Source organism: Triticum urartu, chromosome 5 (genome assembly GCF_003073215.2).
Source record: "Triticum urartu cultivar G1812 chromosome 5, Tu2.1, whole genome shotgun sequence".
In the NCBI taxonomy this organism is placed as follows: domain Eukaryota; kingdom Viridiplantae; phylum Streptophyta; class Magnoliopsida; order Poales; family Poaceae; genus Triticum; species Triticum urartu.
In genome coordinates, this window is record NC_053026.1 from 481,516,586 (window position 1) to 481,533,798 (window position 17,213).

The 17,213-nt window shown below is 45.2% G+C and overlaps 3 protein-coding genes across 4 annotated transcripts; 1 reads left to right on the forward strand and 2 right to left on the reverse strand.

Moving 5' to 3' along the window:
* The first annotated feature begins 1,818 nt into the window (after window positions 1-1,818).
* Window positions 1,819-4,100, forward strand: LOC125510001. Its single transcript, XM_048675083.1, has 2 exons — window positions 1,819-3,159; window positions 3,800-4,100. The coding sequence occupies exons 1-2, from the start codon at window positions 2,019-2,021 to the stop codon at window positions 3,871-3,873; spliced, it is 1,215 nt and encodes a 404-aa protein (XP_048531040.1). The 5' UTR covers window positions 1,819-2,018; the 3' UTR covers window positions 3,874-4,100.
* A 1,858-nt stretch (window positions 4,101-5,958) lies between these two features.
* LOC125509999 (beta-glucosidase 31-like) lies at window positions 5,959-13,133 on the reverse strand. Of its 2 annotated transcripts, none has more exons than XM_048675082.1 (13): window positions 12,834-13,133; window positions 8,670-8,733; window positions 8,519-8,577; window positions 8,358-8,433; window positions 8,179-8,250; window positions 7,982-8,069; window positions 7,620-7,875; window positions 7,408-7,523; window positions 7,099-7,322; window positions 6,996-7,021; window positions 6,760-6,874; window positions 6,537-6,639; window positions 5,959-6,443 (listed from the first exon to the last, which is right to left on the reverse strand). In XM_048675082.1, exons 1-13 carry the CDS (start codon window positions 12,987-12,989, stop codon window positions 6,227-6,229), a joined length of 1,572 nt encoding a protein of 523 aa, XP_048531039.1. In that variant the 5' UTR covers window positions 12,990-13,133; the 3' UTR covers window positions 5,959-6,226. The 2 variants fall into 2 exon arrangements, with proteins under 2 accessions (XP_048531039.1, XP_048531038.1); XM_048675081.1 differs by having other exon boundaries at window positions 8,358-8,445.
* Window positions 13,134-14,092: 959 nt separating this feature from the next.
* Window positions 14,093-16,970, reverse strand: LOC125510002 (beta-glucosidase 31-like). The gene is made up of 12 exons (XM_048675084.1): window positions 16,830-16,970; window positions 16,673-16,731; window positions 16,503-16,578; window positions 16,317-16,388; window positions 16,119-16,206; window positions 15,756-16,014; window positions 15,545-15,660; window positions 15,237-15,457; window positions 15,111-15,133; window positions 14,878-14,992; window positions 14,670-14,772; window positions 14,093-14,572 (listed from the first exon to the last, which is right to left on the reverse strand). Exons 3-12 carry the CDS (start codon window positions 16,552-16,554, stop codon window positions 14,356-14,358), a joined length of 1,266 nt encoding a protein of 421 aa, XP_048531041.1. The 5' UTR covers window positions 16,555-16,578; window positions 16,673-16,731; window positions 16,830-16,970; the 3' UTR covers window positions 14,093-14,355.
* Between the last annotated feature and the right edge of the window lie 243 nt (window positions 16,971-17,213).

Below are 17,213 nucleotides of genomic sequence, written 5' to 3' on the forward strand. Positions count from 1 at the left end.
AGTACATATGCCCTTGAAATGCTACTACACGCCTCTCCAAGGTCCAATAATTCCAAGGATGATTACAACAGCCATACTCTTGGTCCATCTAATATTGTTATCTAAATTACTACATTGGTCATGATGAACGGGACAGTCTGCAAGCTACAACTTTGCTAATTAATATTTTTTTCCTTTATAACATGTTTCTCTGAACCGAATTGACCATTCTTTTCTCAAGGCAGAACTAACATAAATTATTTATTTTTTTAGGTAACAATGATGAAATGTTTTCTGCAGGTCTTGAGCATGGTTTCTTTCTGATTGCGAGGATGAATTTTACAAAGAGGATGTTTGAGAAGGTAATCACATAACTATACATGTTTCCTAAGCATCTAACAGGATTTCGGTTCAGTTTCGTGCTGGAATTTTAGAGCCCAAATGTAGAGATGCACAGCTTGATTCTAGGAGTAAGGTTGGCCTTGTTTGATATACCTGGGTTGTGAAGAGGTGATCGTGTGGCTGAAGAATGATGTGAATGATTGGAAGTTCTCCAACCAGGAAGCATTCAGGTGGTGCCTGCATTGAACACACTGTTTTTTAGTATGAGACCATTCCTGTTGAACTTTCCGGTGAGCAGATAAAGATCGAGCAAAACTATGAGTTGAATTTGTTGTGCTAAAGAGACCGGCAGAGTGCTTTGTTGAGTTCTGGCGGCAGTTGTGCTGGAGGTTAGGGTGCAGAATTTGTGAAGTGTTCTATACACAAACCAGTACATTATTCTTTTGGAAGGAGCTGTTTGCTTTCCTGGTGCCAACGCACTTTGGAATAGCTGGGTGCCACTGAACTGCAAGATTTTCATTTGCTTGGCTTCGCAGCATCGAGTATGGACATCGGATCGTCAGGTCAGAAGAGGGCTGCAGGACCATATTTTGCCCTGTTTTCTCTGAGCAGGAAGAGGATATTGTCGACCTCACCATGCTTTAGTGCGTATATGCTCAACAGGTATGGCATCGCGGTCTTAGATCGACTCATCTTGACGCTGTCCCCGCTCCTTCTGTCACCGATAATCTTCAGGATTGGTGGGGAGATCTCGCCAGTTCATTCCTGGCAAACAAGAAGACTCTATGCAGCCAACTGCTGATAAGGAGATGACTGTGGAGCTCCCGGCAACCAAGACAAAGAGACGCACAACAAGCCAAGAACGGGTAGATGAAGTAAGAGCTAAGCTTATTTTGTGTGTAAGTTGGTACTATCGTTTCCATCCTTCTTGATTTGTTGTAACAGTATGGAGCTGAATATGATGAATGATGTACTCACCGGACGGGCAGATGTTTTGTCTATATATTATCCATGACTATGTTTCAGAATAGATTGAGACACACCCCTCCTATTCTTTGGAGACGAAGGGATCATTTGTATTCCATTTACTCCAGTATTTGATATACTTACCAAATTTTAAAGAAAATATCCTATTTTGTGTGAGAATTTCTTAAGCATATATTAGACAAAAGATATATCTGATTTTCCTTCGATTGTATTGCAGCATTTCAGGTTTTGCTCTTGGTTCTTTTACCACAAAATTTGAACATAAATTTGTAAGGTCTCTTGTGTTTGACTTAATCTATACATCTACTGAGACATGCCTTGTGTGCATGATTACTAATTAGTCCCATGTTCATATGATGTTATGTTTTTGAATCATGTACATCATTTACGTCTCTTTACCGGTGATGTGCTTTAAATATGCTTATTGTTGTGCATCACTATTTTATGGTCGCTCATAAATGAATTATGTGTATTGGTGGAAACGTGCGTTGCATGTGCACTAGTCTGAAACAAAGCCCGAACTGCAGAAACGTGAATATGATGGGATTGCTCTCGGCCGTCCGATTAGGTCAATCCGACGGACACGAAGACGACGGGGCTGAAGGTAAGCGTTTTCCAAAAGAAAAAGGAAAAAGGTACAGGTTTGCAAGGGGGCAAATCTCAAGCCGGCTAAACCATTGGCCCCCAAACGAGAAATTTGCGAGGTTTCCATGGTCCGCCGCCGCCGCCGCCGTCTCGCGTCCCCCGTCATGCCGCTGGACAACGACGACCTCCTCCGTGAGATCCTACTCCTCCTTCCTCCGCAGCCGTCGTCCCTCCTCCGCGCCTCCGTGGTCTGCAAGCGCTGGCGCCGCCTCGTCTCGGATCCGGGTTTCCGCCGCCGCTTCCGCGCGCACCACCGGAAGCCCCCACTCCTCGGCTGCTTCTACTTCGACCTAGATGTCGGTTACGTCTTCACTCCCACGCTGGACCCGCCCGACCGCATCCCGGCCGCGCGTTTCTCCCTGCCGCAGCGCTGCCGCCACGAGGGGTTGGACTTGGACTTCGTGGAATGCCATCACGGCCTCGCCCTTTTCCTCAACAAGAAACAACCCGAGGCCGTCGTGTGGAACCCCATCTCCGGTCGCCAGCACCGAGTAGCTTTTCCACCAGAGTTCGGCAACGCTAGAGAGAGGGAGATCCTATGCGCGGCGGTGCTCTGCGCTGCTGGTGATGACGACCCTGGCCATGTGCACGGTGATTGTGGCCTGAGCTCTTTTAAATTGGCTTTGGTGCGAGGTGGCCAAGACCACGCAAGTCTATCTGTGTGCCTCTACAAATCCAGGTCTGGCCTATGGGGAAATGTTATCTCAACGACTAAAGACTGGTACACATTGTTTTCTTGGAGAAAGTCCAGCGTCCTGGTTGGGAATGCACTTTACTGGTGGTGTTGCCAGATTGAAGGTTGCATTCTTGAGTTTGATTTTAAAATGCAGAAGCTTGTTACAATTGAGAAGCCAGTAGACGACGGTTGTTCTGACTATCAGATCATGCGGACAGAGGAAAGTAGTCTTGGACTCATCATCTTGACAGAACTGACCATGCAGTTATGGAAGCGGAAGGTCAGTTCTGATGATGTTGCTACATGGGTCCTTCAGAAAACCATTGAACTGACAATGCACCTTTGGCCAAGACAGTCCGTCCAGGTCTTCTGGACCAGGATACATGGGTACGAGGAGGATCACAATGTGATATTTCTGGGGACATCTAGTGGTTCTTTCATGATTCAACTCGACTCAATGCAGTTCAATAACCGATTCCAGTTCAACTCCATCTTCACCTATTTTCCCTACACAAGCTTTTATGCTGCAGGTAATAGCCGACCCTTGCATTGCAATAGTAACAAACACTAATTAACTTTTGTTGTGTGGTTAAAGGTTGCCTAGCAATTCATGCATAAGTAATATGCTTGCTTCCTCAGTTTCTGAACTCATGGTGATGTTTGTATATATTTCATTGGACCATGTGAAAGCAGAATTATTTTTATTACTGTCTCTTGTCTATAGTTCATTATGTTTTTATTTACTTACTTACTATAAGGTATTCAAATTTAAGCAGTCGAGATATTTTTCTCCACCAGAATGTATTCGTTCAAGAATATTACCATTAGTGCATCTGACTTAGCATGGAATAACTTCACTCCAGAGTAGTTCTGGAAAACTCATTTCCTTTGATTGGCTCAACAGTCTGAAAATGGCTTTATTAGTAGGTAGGTGATCATTACTGTTTGGAATGATTCGTTTTGTTTAGAGAAAGTGTGCTCTAATAGGTACTATATATTGCTTTATTGACCTATTCCTAACCTTGAGTCAAAAGCTAGCGATCTGCTCAGGTTACATGATATGTAGTGGTAAATTGATGCAAGTCGTAACTGTTGCACCTTCACCCTCTCTTTCTGTGTTAATTTTTTATAGATTTTTTGGTTACTTTATTTGTTTTCTTTTGCTTGTAGACTGGGCAGCTGGTGGTAGAGATGATGGAACTGAAATGTCAAGCAGTACATCACCTAATTGTCCTATCAGATAAGCTACCATAATGTGTTAATTGAACCCGTGATGTGCATTTTGCTTCTGATACGTACATGTTTATTTATTTATTACCTTGTCAACATTTTGATATAATCCTGCAAACTGTGTATCCTCCTAGTATTTAAGCTGTTTGCGACCTATCTAGTAGATTGGGATCAAATTTGTTTCAGTTGTAAACAAGCTGCGTATTATGTGGTATTTTATTGGATGTGACCACTTGTGTTTCTTCTTGCACGTTTTGTATTCTTTTTCAAGGACCAAAGTCCCAGAGAGAATCCTATAGTTCTCTCATGCACATATGTTCCTCAGATGTCACCACCTACGGTAGATCATATTTTGAGGGCAACCGCGATCTAGCTCCTATCTCCTGGCCCTACTTCTTAGAGCATCTCCAATAGGTGCCCTATAATAAGGCACTAAACTGTGGTTGGAGCAAAATTTGCCACCTAAAAGTGCTTTTTTACAACACCAAAAACCTCCCAACTCTAATAGATGCCCTAAAACAGGTGTTGCAAAATACATCATGGTCGTCTTCTTATGGGTGCCCTATTTTAAGGCACCTGTTGGAGCAACACTTTGTCATACTAGAAGAATATATAATTTTCAGTCTCTATTTCATTGTGGACATTTAGACCAATAATCTTTCATATCCTCGATTTAGTCATATTAGCTATGTACTTGAACATTTTATGTCCTCACATGCCATGATAGGCAACTGCGGCACGATAATTCGGGGGCTCGGTGTTTTATTCTGGTGGAGGATGTTGCCATTTAAGACGGTAGGATCACCGTGATCTTATTTTTCTTCTTCTGATTCTTGTCAGTTAGGATAAGTTTGTCAGAGACTGGATGTTCAGTTTGTTGCGTAGATTAGATTTCCCTTGTTGATGTTTTCATCATGTAAGAAGTTTCAACCTACTACCTGTTTGCATCACCCCCTGGTCCCTAGTATAATCCTCTTCCCCACTTAGCCAAGTCATCCTGGCCGTCTATCTGGAGGTATTTACCAAGCTGTTATTACCTGATGGAAACTGAAGACTATGTAAACAGTATAGTATCAGACTATCAGTACAAATCTACAGACGCCTCTTCCAATTTTGTGCCTCGTGTTACCTCTCTCTGTTTGTTACTCCCTCCGTTCCGAATTACTTGTCGCAGGTATGGATGTATCTAGATGTATTTTAGTTTTAGATACATCCATTTCTGCGACGAGTAATTTGGAACGGAGGGAGTAGTTTCCATCTGATATTTTTGCTAAACTGATTTACCTGGGAAGGTTCGAGCATTGACTCCATAACCCTTTTTTTATAGAAAGGAAGCGATGCCCCCAGCATCTGCATTGTTTGATGTGCACATCCAATAAACTCTGTAACTATGTTGCCAGATTTTACGTTTGGAACTAGCTGAGAATTTACAGCTTAATCTTCGTCTGGGTGAGTAATGAGAATCAGAATTACTGATATTATTGTTTTCTTCGTAGTTAGCCGGAGCTGCTTAGAAGCCTCATGTGTGAACCGATCCCACATATATCAGAACCAATCACACGCTGAGAGAAGACATTTATTTGACATCAGAATAAATAGGAGAGAACAAGTAATCCTGATGACTGGTAGCAACAATTCGTATCTAGTTGCTAGTGAAGATTGTGCAGAATTAGTCATGTCTGTGTTAACTATGTATTGGTTGTAGCTGGGCTTGATTTGTTGTTGGTTGACCATACAAGCACTTACATTTGGAGATCATCTTCAGTGTCAGATTGTTGTCATATTCTGTCAAGCACTGGCACCGGCGCCGGCGTCATATTCTGTGTGCTAGTCTGGACAAATCATGATTTTACTGGCTTAATAGTTATTGGCTGCTGCATGAATAGTTCTGATCACTGTACCAGAATACTGAATCAGTTATTATGAGAGAATGCTGAATGAGTGCTGCTGCTGTTTCTCTTGGATTATGCTTGTAGCAGGGAGGCACTACCTTTGTTTGGTCATCTGGACATTGCGACAATATCAGGCACATGTATGTGGCTCCTTCATCTTTACAGCCCATGTATATGCCACTGAAACCAAAATTGAGACTTCGCAGATACTGTCTAAATTCAGGTATGTGATTTTACTCACAGACTAATGACTAAACCCGACAATTTGTGTAGCAATGTATTAATATTTTTAGCATATACATCGACGTAAACATATACATAGGATTAGGAACAATCGAATCCAAAGAAGCAGAGACCTGTAAAACCTACTGGCCAAGCTAAATTCAACTTCCATCCAAAATTAACACGCAACTATCCAGGATTATTCGTGCATCCTTCTCTTTGCTGGCTATGAAGGCCTGAAGAAGCGTCAAGATCATTGGGAATAGGCCTTGCCGGGCAGAGCCACCGGCCTGAGCTCACCACCATGGAGGAAACCGGCGAACCACTTGGCGGAGTGCTTCTGGTACCTCGTCCTCTCCTTGGAGCTGAAGTCCACACCGTAGAGGCCAAAGCCCATGCGGTAGCCGTAGAGGTACTCGAACACGTCCAGGAATGACCACACGAAATAGCCCTCCACATTCGAGCCGTACCTGACCACCCAGCAACAGAGAGGAAAATGGTGAGCAAACTGCATGAGTTTCTTTCAGGTGTCCTCTACTCAGATGAATGGATGGTGTTGGTACCTGCTGGATTGGAGGGTCGCCTCGATGTAATCCTGCAGGTACTGCGACCTGAACTCGTCGTCGGGGGCGTTCCCACTGGAGGGATCAGCAATGCTGGCAGCTCCTGATGGATATGATCATTGACGAAATGGTACGTATTTCAGATTTATGAGTGATCAAAAGTTGATGACCTTACAGAATCATGCATTTTAAGGTAGCTGAAATTTCGGTCAGTAGAATTTACCATTCTCGTGGATCATGACCACAGGGTTCTTGTATTTGACCTGCAGATGCTCCAGCATTTTCCTCATAGACCACGCTGTTGATGACATCAGACCCATTTTCGACCCAAAGAGGAGCTGTTGCATTTAATTTTAGTCATGCAGACATACAAATGATTTAGTTTATTGGGAACAAAGGAACAAAGTTCATTTTCAAACTAAACTGATTAGTAATGGAATGACTTGTATCATAAAATACCTGGTTCTTTGAGTTCAAAAATGGCACTGCAAGAATACATTTGCAGAAGAGTTAGGTTTCATTCCTCTCATTGCATTATGGCACATATAACACATGTTCTTACTGGTGTCATATTTCACGGCTGCATCACCCATGAAATCTCTCAGCTTCTGATCCAGTTTGCTAAGATCAGCCTTCACATATGCGGCACCGTAGTGGTTAAATCCTACAAAGTCAAAAGACCCAAGCACTCTCTTCAGCTCTTCAGCAGTGAAAGATGGTAGCCTGGACCCAACATTCTTCCTCATCACTGGGGGGTAGTCTCCATGTACCAATGGATGCATAAACCTGTGTCATGATCACAAGATCTTTAGCTGTAGTTACACACACATTCTAGCTGTCCTTGTTGAACTTGAACTGTAGAAGAACATACCATCCAATGTGGAAGTCATTCATCCTTGCAGCTGCTGCTATATCCTCAGGTGCTTGTGTCGCAGGCTCGTGCCACCAGCAGAGCAATGTGAGTCCAATTTTTCCTCCTTGCTTGGCCTGATTAACAAGAAATAAGAAGGAATATTGCACATGTGAGAATGGCTAATCTCAAATGAACATGTTGGTTCTGTAAAAGGTGGCATTGTTCCTAACCTGGTACTTCTCTTTATACAGGGACGCTGCTGAGGCATGTGCAAGCAGAAGATGGTGAGCTACTATGTAGGGCTCAGTGGTAGAGTTGCCATTGTTGCAATTGATGCCGAAGGGGGAGGAGCATCGCTGTGGTGGAAAGAATCCTATATCGTATCCGCCAATGGGCTCAATGTTTGGCTCATTCACGGTGCTCCAGTATTTCACCCTGTCACCAAAGTTCTTGAAGCACACATCTGCATACGCCGTGTAGTCATCTCTGCAACCATGTGACAAAAAAGGTAAGAAGAACCATTATTTTTTTCTTCCCTTATGAAATTGCACTTGCACTAATGACATTGAATAATAGGGCAAGAAGAAATTACATGAATTTACGACTAAGCATCCCATGGTATTCATCTTGAAGAGCCTGAGGGAAGTCGAAATGATATATCGTCACGTGAGGCTGAATTCCTACAGGAAACACAGGAAGATGCACGATTTATCTCTGCACAGCTGGACATTTGGAAATCTTGTAATTTCATTCGTAAATGAAGGATTCAGTATGCCAAGGATCAAATACCATGACTCAGGAGTTCATTGATAAGGTTGTTGTAGTACTCCAGTCCCTTTGGATTGACAGCTCCTCGGCCATCTTCATGGATTGCAAACAGAAGTCAGTTCAGTGCCATTCTTAACTTCTCTGAAACACATTATTTAATACATGTGGTGCTTTTACTAATACTGTCGGTATGACCTTACCAGGAATAAGCCGAGGCCAGGCAATGGAAAATCTATACGCGTCCACGCCCATCTGGCTCAAAAGCTTTACATCTTCCTGGTTGTTTATCTGAGTGAGTTTAGCACCCAATTCTTGTTCTGAAAATTCATCTGTTTAACATCACTTGGTCTCACAAACTAACCTTGTACTTATGATACTGATCTGCAGTCACATCAGCAGTGGCTCCATCAGCAGAGTAGCCTGTGGACGTTAAAACTCCATGTTACAATTCGCAATGCGATAATGCGTGGTAGATTCAGGCCCACATGGCGTGGGGGAGCCTGTGAATAAACCTGAGTGTGTGAATGTGTCCCAGATGCTGGGTTTTCTTCCGTCCTCTGCAACCGCACCTTCAATCTGGAACCAGCCAAATATTCAGATCGGTACGCACAACAAAGTATTTTATATAAACTTGTTATCTGAATTCTGATTTCAGACAGCAGAGCCTTAAGAGCAAAGGCAGTTAGTTTTGACCATTCTCTCTAATGATTATTATTATTATTATTATTATTATTATTATTATTATTGCTTTGGCTGCTGAGATGATACAGTATGCTCATAAACGGAGGTTGCCAGTTGTTGCCTTGAAGTTGGATTTTCACAAAGCTTTTGATTCTGTCAGTTGGCACTGTCTGGATCAAGTGCTTGAGGCCCGAGGCTTCCCTTCAACCTGGAATCAGTGGGTTCGTTCTCTACTTTCCACCGGACGCTCTCGAGTTCTGATCAATGGTGAGATGGGCGATCCTATCCTTGCCAAACGAGGGTTCCGGCAAGGTGATCCTCTGTCCCCGTACCTCTTCATCTTAGTTGCGGACGTGCTGCAGAGGATATGTTGTCACCACTTCCAGGAGGGTACCCTGCTACATCCCCTGGGCTCGGACAGGTTCTTCCCAGTGCTACAGTACACAGACGACACGTTGATACTGTTTCGAGGCGACTTGAAACAGGCGTCTGTCATCAAGAGCATCCTCACCTGCTTCTCAGACTTCTCTGGGCTGAAGATCAACTTCCACAAGAGCACGCTTGTACCTGTCTCTATGGATGCGTGTGTGGCTGATGAGATTGCCCAGCTCCTCGGCTGCCCTGTATCGGCCTTCCCTTGCACTTACCTGGGTTTGCCGTTGTCTCTACATAAGCTTACGCATGGCATGCTGCTTCCTGTTATTCATAAGGTGGATCGGAGACTGTCCGGTTGGCTAGCCACTTTCCTTTCCATGGGTGGAAGGCTCACCCTCATTAACTCTGTTCTTGCTGGCATCCGGAGTTATTTCATGTCATGTTTCCCCTGGCCCAAAGAATCCATCGACACTCTGGACAGTCTGTTGCGAGCTTTCTTCTGGCAGGGCAAAAACAAGGTCAAAGGAGGTCAGTGTCTTGTGGCATGGGACAAAGTTACTCTTCCTCGAGCAAATGGGGGCTTGGGCGTCCGAAACTTGCAAGCGCATGATCAGGCCATGCTATGCAAGTTCGTCACTAGAGTTCTGCAATTTTCTGAGGTTCCGTGTTACCAATGGTTCGCCACACAATACTGTAAGAGAGATGTGCCTCACAGTTCTGGTAGCAGGGACACGGCCATGTGGAGAGGTTTCAAGGAGTACATTCCTTTGGTGATCAGCTCGTCGCGCTGTGTGCTGGGCTCTGGTGACCTAATCTCCTTTTGGCATGATCAGTGGCTCCAGGTTGGCAGGTTAAGGCAGGTCTTCCCGGTGCTCTTCTCTTTTGCGAGAAGGCCAACCTGCTCGGTTCGGTCCCAGTTCAGTCATGGTTCCTGGGTGGTGCAGCTTCACCCAAACCTTACCCATGCGGCCGCAATGGAGTTAGCAGCCCTCCATCTTCTCCTTCAAGAGGTGGCCCCTGACGATGCAGCCGAGGACGCTCGTTCTCCGTCAGTAACTGGGAGCCGCATAAGCACCAGTTATTTTTACCAGTTGCTCACCTTCCGAGGGGTCAAGTGTGCAGCAGAATCATGGATTTGGGACTCGTTAATCCCCCTCAAGCATAGAACATTCCTTTGGTTAGCTTTTTGGGGGAGGCTTAACACTAGAGATAACATGTTCAGGAAAAGCTGGTCTGCCATTGCTCCGTTTGCCGACTGCGATACCTGCCCTGCGTTAGAGAGCATTGGTCACCTTGTGTTGCATTGCAGGGCAGCATCTGCTTTATGGAACACCTTGGGGTTCGGATCCTTGGCGCTTGCATCATCCGACATCCTTTCTTTTGTCGAAGCAGCTGGTACGCGGTTGCCTTTTAGGCGTAAATGGAATGTGGCTTTTGCTGCTTGTGCTGTCACTGCATGGCATGCCCGCAATGATCGAGTTTTTCATTCAAAGCTATGGTCAGGTATTATGCAGCTGATCTCATTCGACTATGGAGCAACAGGACAAATAGGCAGCAAGACAAGACTGATCTTCTCTTCTGGTGTACTCTGTTTACTGGCTAATCTGCCAACTCTGCTGTTGCTTTCCCCTCCTTACTCCTGTAGTCTTCCTCCCCTTACCAATCTCTTCTTCTTGTGTTTTGCACCTGGGTGCACTTCACAAGACCAATGTAACATGTGACTTTCACAGGTTTCTAACCTGTTTTGAAATATAAGGTTGGCACTCAGCCACCTTTTCTTTAAAAAAAAAATTTTGGACCCCTTTTTCTTAGTTTTTACCCTTGTCTGAATTCTCAGGTCCTAACCCGTAGCAACATAAGATGGACCGCTATTTATTTTTCTCCCTCCACTCTAGAGTCTTGAGAGCTTTGGGATATTTATGGTTCCAATCCTGCAAACATGACGGCCTATTTGCAGCTTTCACTTATTAAGATGCTCTGTTTCGCTCCAGCCAAAACCAGAAAGAAGTAGCCGAAAGAGAAATTAGCCTGGTGACGTCGAAATGAAGTCGACGAAAGAAACTGGTGAGGAAATGGCATTTGGGTTGTTTTCTGAAAGACTATATGGGACGAAAACGTCGTTGGCAGGAACAGAGTGTAAGCATAGGCTGCCTGTGACTAGTTGCTTAATTTTTTTATTACTTTTTTTTATAATAAAAGGAGGAATCTTCTCCGATTTCATTTAACTGAAACCGCCACGTCTTTTTACAACTACCAAAAGAAACTGGTTGATTAACTGGGATTGACTTTAGGGATATGACGTTAGAAAGAAAGCTTTGTGCCTGTGACTGGTTGCTTAACTTTTTATTACTTTTTTTATAATAAAGGGAGCATCCTCTCCGATTTCATTTAACTGAAACCACCACGTCGTTTTGCAGAACTACCAAAAGAAACTGGTTGCGTAACTTGGATCGAGTTTAGGGATATGACATTAGAAAGAAAGCTTTGTGTTGGACCCTGAATTTAAGCAACTGCACGTCATGAACTACTTCTACAGTTTTGACTTTTTTGGACATTGGACCACCCTGCTGTTGCATCAACACAAGTACAAGTATACTCAGGAATGAAACATTAGTTATCCAGCATCGCCACATGCCCACATTGTTCATTCGCTTCTGATCAGATTAGAAAAAAACATGGCCAGAACACGTGGAAAGGAAAGAGAAAAATGCTCTTTGGCCGCGGAAATTTCATGTCCGTTACTTTGTTGCGCGCCCTGTTCCACCCGTCCGATTGATGGCTCAGTTCACTTTAACAATATATATAGGACGTGTCACGTGTGACCGAAAATGTCGTCGAGAAAAAGGCAAGGAGCAGCTGGTGAAGGAAAAAGGGAAGGCCAGGGGCAGGAAAATGACACAAGGAAAGGGAAAACTGCACACCGGCACACGGTATGCAAATGCAACCCCTCTAATATTTCCTTTGAAGGCCCTCCGTCCTATAATATAGGACGTTTTTGCAAGCTAGCATAGCTTATATTGTGGGACGGAGGGAGTAATAAAGAGGAGATCTTTCGATGCTTGCATGTATGAACGTTTTTTTTGAGAGAGATGATGATGCTAGATATTGCCCGCAAAAATAAATAAATAGAGGACATCGACCAACAAGTCAGCATGTGCCACTTGGCAGCAATTCCATGCCCTGCACAAAGATAAAGATAAAAATATTATCTCCGTCCCTAATTAGTTATCTTAGATTTGTCTAGATACGAGATATACATCCGTATCTAGAAAATTTTATCTAAGACAACTAATTCGGAACGGAGGGAGTAGTACACTAGTAGTACTGTTCTTGATACTAATAGCACAGAAGCAAGTACGTTTGTTTCCTGATGGAGAAATTTGTACTAGGTTACGTAGTTTCTCTGAAAAACTCAAAAACATAGTTTCTCTGTCTGTTTCAATTACGGAGATTTTCGTGTGGCTGTCAGCTGCGACAGGAGAAATCCCTAGGACGCACGAACCACCGGCGATATACTAGTACGATGCATGCAACGGCGAGGGCGAGGGCGAGGGCTAGGGCGAGGCGGGTGGCCTGGCCTGGCCGGCGTGAGCTGAGTGGCATAGCAGTGCGCCGCGTACCTGGTAAGCGGAGGAGCCGGTGCCGAAGACGAACCCTTGGGGGAAGTCGCCTTTGGTGATGGCCGCGGCGGCGGCCCCTTGAGACGCGACGGCGAGTAGGAGGAGAAGGACGCAGGAGATCGCCCTCGTCGCCGGCGTCCGGCCGGCTGTCCTCATCGCCTATATATAGACAGCTGCTGCTAGCTCTGTCGTCGATTCACCGGCACTGCGCGCTGTCTCGGCGGTGGTGGTGGGTGATGAACTGATGTTGGGTGATGGTCTCTTTATATGCCGTTCCCGGTGCTCTGCGGCCGCTAAGGCTTGGGAATGGCATGGCTGCGAGTGCGTGTGTATGTGTGGTATAGGACTGGCGTCAGCGTCGTGGTCGGCCGTCGGAAAAAAAGGAATCTGGCCTCCTGACCGGTGACCTCGCCGGACCGGCTGCGTGTAACGCCAGACAGAGTGGACGGAGCCGCACGCAAGCGAGCAGCGAGAGCCGCTCTGTGGGGGCTAGGCCCACCACGTCGGCTGACCACCGCTCTCGGCCACGTCGACCCACTGATCCTGCGACTTCCAAGCCTAGCGGTGCAGCTGTACCTGTACTCGACTGAAAAAGTCCCAGATACACAGGCTACTTTTTTAGTGAACTGCTTTTGTTTAATTAAGGAAAATTGCACAGGAAGCCGACATCAGGTCCCCATCTTTCTCTTTTGTCGAGATGAATCCAATCATGGATTCCAAATCGGAGACATTTCACCCATACCCACGCACAGCAGATGTGTCACCTGTTTTCTCTCCCCTCCCATGTCTCTAATACGGCAGCAGCATTTTCTCGAGCACCTTGAGTGCGTTCGCCAACGACAACCTGCCTGAGCTCGAGGCCGGCCATCACCCGCTGGTGGTGGCCGCACCACGGCCACGGCCACCGCCGCGCTAGGACCGATGTTATTTTATAGAGCGCCACCCCGCCGGGATGAGTTTTTTTTTGTTCGACAAATCTGTCTGACCCTTTCGTGATAGTTCAACCACATACAGTTTCTGTTCTAAACCACTCCCAGTGTTGGAATCTGGCCTACAGGTCGACTCCAGAGCGTCCCTCCCAATGTCGGGCTCCATTCTCTTCCGCACTGAAGCCGTTTCCCTTTCTGGCAAGATGATAGTGGCAACAGACCTGCCAAGTTTGGCTTTAGCGCTCTTATATTTCTTGACAGAGGGAGTACTATTGAATGAAAAATGAGATTTTGCAGCATTGCAGGTTCTATTTAAATGCAGGTACGTGATTTCGATCTCGAACTGCTGACTAGATCCAACATCTTGTATATCGACATATTACTATTTTCCGCATATACATGAATACATCAGCATAGACATACGTATATATTAGGATCAACCCAATCCAAAGAAGCAGAGACCTATATATGAACCCTACTGCCCAAGCAAAATTCAATTTCCATCCAAAAACAACACCCCACCATCCTCCCAGTCCCAGGCTTATTCGTACATTCTCCTCTTCGTGGGCTACAGAATCTTCAAGTGTGCCAAATCACTGCGAATAGGCCTGGCCGGGCAGAGCCACCGGCCTGAGCTCGCCGCCACGGAGGAAGCTGGTGAACCACTTGGCGGAGTGCCTCTGGTACCTCGTCCTCTCCTCGGAGTTGAAGTCGACGCCGTAGAGACCGAAGCCCATGCGGTAGCCGAACAAATACTCGAACACGTCCAGAAACGACCACACGAAGTAGCCCTGCACGTTCGACCCGTTCCTGATCACCCAGCAACAGAGAGGAGAATGGTCAGATAGCTGTGTCAATATGTTTCGGGTGTCATGTCACTCTTGTACTAAGATGAATGTGTTGGTACCTGCTGGATTGGAGGGTCGCCTCGATGTAATCCTGCAGGTACTGCGACCTGAACTCGTCGTCGGGGGCGTTCCCAGCAGAAGGATCCGCAATGCTAGCAGCTCCTGATAATTAAATATGAACATTGAAGACATGATATTTCAGGTTGATGATTCCTTGGGATCACGATGTTTTAGGGTAGCTGAAACTTCTGTTTTAGTAGAATTTACCGTTCTCATGGATCATGACTATAGGGTTCTTGTATTTGAGCTGGAGATGCTCCAGCATTTTCTTCAGAGCCCACGGTGTCGATGTCATGAAATCGCTTTTCAACCCAAACAGGAGCTGTTACAGTTTAATTTTAGCCACACAGACACACATATGATTTAGTTATGTTGGGAACAAAGTTCATTTCCCAACTAAATTGATTATTAGGGATGAAATGCATTGTATCGTCAAATACCTGGTTCTTCTTCAAAAATGGCACTGCAAGAATACATTTGCAGAGGAGTTAGGTTAATTCATTTCTCTCATTGCACTACTGTGGCATATATAACACATGACAAGACTAGGTTATTAGAATGCTTACTGTCATATTGCACTGCTGCATCACCCATGTAATCTCTCAGCTCATCATCCAGCTTGCTAAGATCAGCCTTCACATATACCGCAATGTAGTGGTTAAATCCGACAAAATCAAAAGATCCGAGCACTCTCTTCAGTTCTTCGCCGGTGAATGATGGTAGCCTGGACCCAACATTCTTCCTCATCACCGGGGGGTAATCTCCGTGGACCAACGGATGCATATACCTGTGCCATGATCACATTATCTTTAGCTGTTGTTACACTCAAATTATAGCCGTTTCTATGAAACTTGATGTCTAGAGGAGAACAGACCATCCAACATGGAAGTCATTCATCCTTTCAGCTGCTGCTATATCCTCAGGTGTTTGTGTCGCAGGCTCGTACCACCAACCGAGCAATGTGAGTCCAATTTTGCCTCCTTGCTTGGCCTGATTGTCAAGAAATAGAAGGGAATATTACACCTGTGAGAATGGCTATCCCAAATGAACAGTTGGTTCAGTAAAAGGTGGCATTCGTTCCTAACCTGGTACTTCTCTTTATACAGGGACGCTGCTGAGGCATGTGCAAGCAGAAGATGGTGAGCTACTATGTATGGCTCTGTGGTAGAGTTGCCGTTGTCGCAACTGAGGGCGCCGAATGGGAATGAGCATCGCCGTGGTGGGAGGATACCCTGATCATATCCGCCAATCGGCTCTATGTTTGGCTCATTGACAGTGCTCCAGTACTTCACCCTGTCGCCAAAGTTCTTGAAGCACACTTCTGCATACGCCGTGTAGTCATCTCTGCAACCATGTGACATAAGGCAGAATGCAACATTATTTCTTCATCTCTTCATGCAATGGCACTTGCGGTAATGATGTTAATTAGTGGGGCAAGAAGAAAGTACATGAATTTGCGACTAAGCATCCCGTTGTATTCGTCTTGAAGAGCCTGAGGGAAGTCGAAATGATATATCGTGACATGAGGCTGAATTCCTGCATGAAGCAGAGAAAGATGCATGAGTTACTCGTGTGCAGCTGGGCATCTGAAAATTCTTGAATTTTTATTCTTCAGATAAGGATTCAGTCTGCCAAGGATTAAATACCATGAGCCAAGAGTTCATCGATAAGATTGTTGTAGTACTCCAGTCCCTTTGGATTGACAGCTCCACGGCCATCTTCATGGATTGCAAACAAAAGTCAGTGAAGTGCCTAGCCAACTTTTCTGGAACACATTATTCAGCAAGTGTATAGGACAAATGGTTGTACTACGACTGTCGGTATGGCCTTACCGGGAATAAGGCGAGGCCAAGCAATGGAAAATCTGTATGCGTCGACGCCCATGTCACTCAAAAGCTTTACATCTTCCTGTTGTCAAACACAAAATCAGCTGTAAGATTTAACACGAACTTCTTGGTTTGACAAATCATCCATTTAACATCACTTGGTCTCACAAACTGACCTTGTACTTATGGTATTGATCTGCAGTCACATCAGCATTCGATCCATCGACGGAATGGCCTGCGCATGTTAGAAACTCCACGTTATATTATAATTCACAATAGGAGAATGCATGGCAGATTCGGACGCGCACAGGTCATGGGGAAAGTAGAAGTAACCTGAGTGTGTGAACGTGTCCCAGATGCTGGGTTTTCTTCCGTCCTCTGCGACCGCACCTTCGATCTGGAAAAATCAGCCGAATATTCAGGTCAGCAGAGTATTCCATACAATACAACAAATAATGAGTGTGATCTGAATTGAGAAGTTTCGGGCTATTTATTATTTTTACTTCTATTTTTTGCGAAAGGGGTTTCAGGCTATTTGTGGTTCCAATTCTACCGAACATCACTACCTATCTGCAGCTTTCGCCGATCAAAGGCACATTACTTTTTTCCGCTCCAGCCAAAGCAGAAGAAGCGGCAAAGGAGGAGAAATTAAAACCCCAGTGACGTGACGTGACCTGAAATCGACGAGAGGAAGTGGCGAGAAGGCGACACCCGGCC

Bases quoted from the DNA above. Each gene is read 5' to 3' on its own strand.
- LOC125510001 (XM_048675083.1), top strand. From the start codon at position 2,019: ATGGTCCGCCGCCGCCGCCGCCGTCTCGCGTCCCCCGTCATGCCGCTG. The intron at 3,160-3,799 runs GTAATAGCCGAC...TTTTGCTTGTAG, and splicing joins CACAAGCTTTTATGCTGCAG to ACTGGGCAGCTGGTGGTAGA.
- LOC125509999 (XM_048675081.1), bottom strand. From the start codon at position 12,989: ATGAGGACAGCCGGCCGGACGCCGGCGACGAGGGCGATCTCCTGCGTC. The intron at 8,578-8,669 runs GTTTATTCACAG...TAACGTCCACAG, and splicing joins GGACACATTCACACACTCAG to GCTACTCTGCTGATGGAGCC. The intron at 8,446-8,518 runs GTTAGTTTGTGA...AAACTCACTCAG, and splicing joins ATCAGTATCATAAGTACAAG to ATAAACAACCAGGAAGATGT.
- LOC125510002 (XM_048675084.1), bottom strand. From the start codon at position 16,554: ATGGGCGTCGACGCATACAGATTTTCCATTGCTTGGCCTCGCCTTATT. The intron at 16,389-16,502 runs GTAAGGCCATAC...CAATCCATGAAG, and splicing joins TTGGCCTCGCCTTATTCCCG to ATGGCCGTGGAGCTGTCAAT. The intron at 14,993-15,110 runs GTATTTGACGAT...AAACTGTAACAG, and splicing joins CATTTTTGAAGAAGAACCAG to CTCCTGTTTGGGTTGAAAAG.